This window comes from Ceratosolen solmsi, unplaced genomic scaffold, assembly GCF_000503995.2.
Source record: "Ceratosolen solmsi marchali unplaced genomic scaffold, CerSol_1.0 scaffold35, whole genome shotgun sequence".
NCBI lineage: Eukaryota > Metazoa > Arthropoda > Insecta > Hymenoptera > Agaonidae > Ceratosolen > Ceratosolen solmsi.
In genome coordinates this window covers 6,555,891-6,561,463 of record NW_011948423.1, presented here as the reverse complement: position 1 = coordinate 6,561,463, position 5,573 = coordinate 6,555,891, and the positions used below count along the sequence as shown (strand labels likewise).

The following is a 5,573-nucleotide window of genomic DNA, read 5'->3' as shown; positions in this document are numbered from 1 at the left end:
TTTTTTTTTTTTTTTTTTTCTTATAAAAAAGCTCAGAAATATTCTCCCAAGGAAGAATTACTTACTTTATTTTCATACTTATGTATCTTCATCTATTTCGAGCTGGTTTCATTTTTGAATTAATGATTTCAAAGAAATAAAGTTAAGATTTCCGGAAACCTTATTTAAATCCGAAAAAAGATGTAATGTTAAACTTTTGTGTCGAGATTCTAGTTGTACGTTAAAAGTACTTTGTTCAAGTGATAAGTTTTTCTTTAAAGAATGTGTATGTATTCAAGGCCTACTGTACAATAAAAGTATTTGCATATTTCTAATATTGTTCGCAAAGTTGTTATAATTTTGATTTGTTTTTATATAATGACTAAATGACGATCTGTGCTTCTTCATTTGAGATTTTCGAATAAAATGTTGGCTATTGCAGGACCCCAATTGCCAATTTGTAAAACTATTGGATATTTAAAACATTAGTTTGAAATTTGCAATCGTGCTATTCTTTCATATTTTATATTTCTTAAACTATAATACGATATTTAAATTTATCAATTAAAAATATAAGGATTTACATGTAGATATATAAAATTATACAAGATTATATATATATATATATATATATATATTATTATCGTTTTATTTAGTTTAATGAAAGAGTTTAATGATTTAATGAAATATATAACTATATAAATTATAACTATATAACTATATAAATATATAACTATATAAATATATAACTATATAACTATATAAATATATAAATTATTTATGCAAACATTTGTTTATGAAGAGCGAGAGATTGCCATACCTTTATATGGAATAACTATATATATATAATTTCCACATTCTTAAGTTTCTTCAAATGAATAATATGGCACGTTTAAAAATTAATTATAAAAACGTAATAAAAAATATTTACAAAATTTCAATGCAAAAAACCACTATATTTTTCTATCAATTATCTAATAATTTCATAAATTTAGTGCATCAATTTGATACAATTTATAAATCCTTATTTTTTTTAAATGTTCAGACCTATTAAATGTATATATATACACACACACGCGAGCACGTACGCACACGCGCGCGCGCACGCGCGCACACACACACACACACACACACACACACACAAATGTAGATACTTAACTACGCGGAAATTCATTTCTGTAAGCAAATGAATTCCCATTAATTGAAGTTATATCCTAAACACTTAAATTAGTTAGAGTATTAAATATATATAGTACGTGGTAATAAAGTATGCATCAGTGATTAATCAACTTGTATACGTATATTTAATAATAGTAAAATGTAATCGAGTGATTATATGACAAAATAATATCATAGATGTAGAATATTGAAAATTTTGTTACTTTTTCTGAAATTTTATTTACAAATGATGTACGCAATTATTCTAAAATTCTGTTCCTTTATCGAGATATATGACGGTGTAATCTAAATTGTATTTAATAATAAAATTATTTGCAAAATATATTACATTACACAAAACTTAAATGTTTAAACTTTAAGAAATATATCGATAGATTAATGATATTGTTAAGTAGCTGCACTTACATAAATCGAGTTAATTTTTTGAAGAAAGGTAAAAGAAGAAAAAAAAGAATAATAAAAATGTAATTATGTTCTGAGCTTTTTATACCGTAGATTCTATAACTGATTGATCGATACGGGATTGGAAGCGTGAGTTGCGTCACTTGCTATTTCATTAAAAATTGCGCAAAAATTTTCCCAACGTGACATATCACATCTTGATGATATTAAAATGACGATGAATGCTATTGAAGAATACAAGTGAATAAATAATAATAAAACTACGGAATATAAAGAGTCAAAAGCCCAGTGCATTCAAGGAATATTTTAAAACCAAGAAAAGTCAAAGTGTATTTGTTATTTTAAATTGAGTTTGAAAATCTGTCTCTTCTATAAGCAAATGTCATTCCTGATTGAATGAAAAAAATCACGAAGCGTTTTCACATTTCATAAAATGTCTTCATTATCTTTGTCTTTATATGAAAATATTTAAAACATCGATGTTTTGGAATAACAAAATAATTTCCTATCTTTGGCTGTACGGATAAGAGACTCATGCATATGGCATTTTCATGTACATTAGAGATGCTGCGCATATTAAATAGTATAAGGCTAATATCATATATGGTTACCGACGTTTCAAATGATCTTGATATATCTATATTGAAAAAAAAAACCACGATATAATAATATTATTTTATGACTTTATGGCGTTATTTAAAAAATATATTCAACAATAATTTAATATAAATAGTGAAATCTTTTATTACAAATGAGTCTATCTTTATTGTATTTTTTTGTCTTTCGTTTTTCATTTTTATACGATACATAATTATACGATTAATATCGAATTAATATCAATTATTAACAAGTGAATTTATATTGCTCAATGAATTATTACTCATTTATAATTGTATATTAATATTTTCTCACTTGTTCCGTTATTTTTATTACTATCTGCCAATTTATTCCATGCAAAGTTTTATATAATTAGTTGGTATAATTATCTCCACATACGTTAACATAGATATACTCCTTCGACATTTTAAATATTACGACAAATAATAATATTTGTGTACTGTTTAGCATTCATTCATTAAAAAAGTTCTTTTATTAATATATGACAATTGATTGATTAATGATAAACAATGAAGAAGATTTGAAAATTAAACATTTCTTTAGAATATCTAAGCATTTTATTACCACTGAATAATTTTTTTACATTTTTCATTTATATTTTAATAAATAATTATGAAAGTAGCAATAATTAAATTAAATAATGGTTTTTAAAAGCGTATAAAGATAATTCTTTTATCATTTTTTCAATAGAAAAATATGATGGTTTTATTTCAAAGAATAGAGAACGTTAAATTTAAATTGTTCCCGGGCCATCGTGTTCAGCTCTGAATAATAATTGTAGATTAATGGAAAATATTAATTTAACAGAATTTTTAATGTTCACATGATAAAATTATTAATTAATTAAGAAAATGTTTCAATTTAATTCCGATTTCACACTGTATTTATAGAAATTATCTAAAATAGGAATTTGAATTAATTGAAAAATTTCGAAAGTATGGATCCAATACTCTTGATTCTTTTAAATCTTGTTCATGCGAAGCAATAATTTCAGGAATTTTATGATCATACTTCTAATAATAGACTTTCTTATAATTATTATTAATTAAAAATTTTATTAAAACTCATTTAATTATTTTGTTGTTTAATTTTAATAAGCAATACATAATTTTCAATCATCCTTAATAATAATAATATATTTTCCATAAACACCCGCCATTAATTTTAAACACAGTCTACTAAATTAATATAATGAAAATGAAGATAAATTTTATGTTATTTAATATTGTTGCATCGATAAGATACGTGTAACCTGTTATTGATGTTTGATAAAAACATTGGATAGAAATTCATGGTATAAATGATGAAGAGTAAGAAATTGAGCGAATTCGAGTGTACATTCTATTCGAGTTCGGGTGTCGCTGAGCCGGAATCCCATTTACCACGAGCATTCGAACTTGAACTTACGTAATATTGTATGTCTTTGCAGTACCGCCAGATATCCTCGATTATCCTACGAGCACAGATATGATGGTGAGGGAGGGTAACAATGTTACATTGCGCTGTGCAGCGACTGGTACACCTGAACCGACGGTTACGTGGCGCCGGGAAGCAGGAGGAATCATTACACTTTCTAATTTACAAGAAGGTAAGATTGTTGTTAATGCTCTTAAGCAATTAATTCTCTAAGAAATTTGAAAATATACCTAATTAATTAAATTACGGAACATATTTTTTTAGTTTTAGTCGACTGCGTAGCATTATTATGTGAAAGCATGTTCGTGTGACATTTTAAATATTTAGAAAAAAATTACTCTTAATGCATTTTTCTAAAAAAATTAATATTTTATCTAATTTTAGATTTAATACGATAATACTCTATTGTAGAAGTAAAACGCTCATAAATATATGTGTGCACTGCACATAATTGCATGAAATATTTGTCCGTACTTTAGACACTAATGTGTATTTAATTTGGACTATATAATTAAAAGATTCATATTGAATATTTAATTAAATATTTGAGAATTTGATAAGACAAAACATTAGATTATCGACGTGTTTCAAATGGTAATTTCAAGAATAGTTTTCTTAATATTTTGTAAAAATAACAAACTGAATGAGAATGTATTTTCATATCGCTATTTGGTATTATGTTTTACGATTTTCAAGCGCATATTGCTCTTTTTCATTAACTTAAATTTATTTTAACTCAATAAATGCATATTAGAAGATAAAACTATTTCTATACTATTAAATGGATTTTCAAAATTATATAATAAATCATTGGTTTATTTACCAATTGAAATATAAAAGTGTTAAGTCATTCCGACGATGTAAGTAAAATGTAAATGTAATGGCTTATATATTTGTGAAATTTTAATTTTTTTCAATAAGTGAGAAAATTGAAACGATAATTTAATATTAACAATTTTATTAACAAATTTGCGTATGTAAGATTATTGGAATTTAAATGCATAAAAAATTGATAACCTTTTTCATAAACATAAAAATCTATTTCTTTTAAATACACAGTATTTATATTATGTGCATATTTAGTGATTATAAATAATTTATTCTTTACAAAAACTTAACATTTTTATAGCTCGAAAATTTTTTCTAATTATACGTGGAGTGCGTTGTTTTACTTTTGATTACACTTATATAAGAACTAGCTAATTACGAAACGTGAAAATACATTGCATTAAATTTTTATCATAGTTTTAAAAATCATTTTTAGCCTATTTGCGTGTAATTTCAGAAATAATTCAGTGCTTTAATGAATATTTATTTACAATTTTGTCATTATCCATATTACAGTGTTTAAGCCGCATAAGTAAATTAGCTAAATAAAATAAGCCATAAATTTTCGCTACATATTTGTTTGTTTGTTTTTTTTTTTTAAATACGTAAAACTTTACCATAATATTAAGGAATAACATGAATGTTCAATCTCTGATAAAAACAGCACAAAAGCAGTTAATGGTAAAATTACGTAAAATCGGTCGCGCCATTGACCGTCGGATAAAACAGCTGCGATTCACCCGGGCAATAATAGTACAGCCAATGCACACTGTTTTCGATTATCACGTAATATTGGCACTCATTGTTCCACTATCCATGTTCACACCATACGTGCAAACCCATATAAAGCAGGAGATTAACATGGTTTCGCGGAAGTGCATTGCAGTAGCGTTAGTCGATGAATGGCGCGACCTACGTCGTTTCTCATTCTTCCTTCTCCCTCGCTAAATATATGATTTGTTATTGGTTAACATATACAGTGGCAAGTATCGAGGGCCCAGAGCTCGAAATAACACGTGTTAACCGACTGCACATGGGAGCCTATCTCTGCATCGCTTCGAATGGGGTGCCGCCGACAGTCAGCAAACGAATTGTCCTCATTGTTCATTGTACGTATATCGCATGCTCTTTCGTCCCTTTCTCTCTTTCCC

At 26.2% G+C, this 5,573-nt stretch overlaps 1 protein-coding gene across 1 annotated transcript in view; it reads left to right on the top strand.

The window, feature by feature from the left end:
- Window positions 1-5,573, top strand: part of LOC105362411 (lachesin) — a 94,458-nt gene that overhangs the window by 77,834 nt on the left and 11,051 nt on the right. Inside the window, exons 4-5 of the mRNA XM_011499852.1 lie at window positions 3,608-3,766; window positions 5,403-5,531. Coding sequence (XP_011498154.1) covers window positions 3,608-3,766; window positions 5,403-5,531 — 288 coding nt within the window. The remainder of the gene's footprint in view (window positions 1-3,607; window positions 3,767-5,402; window positions 5,532-5,573) is intronic.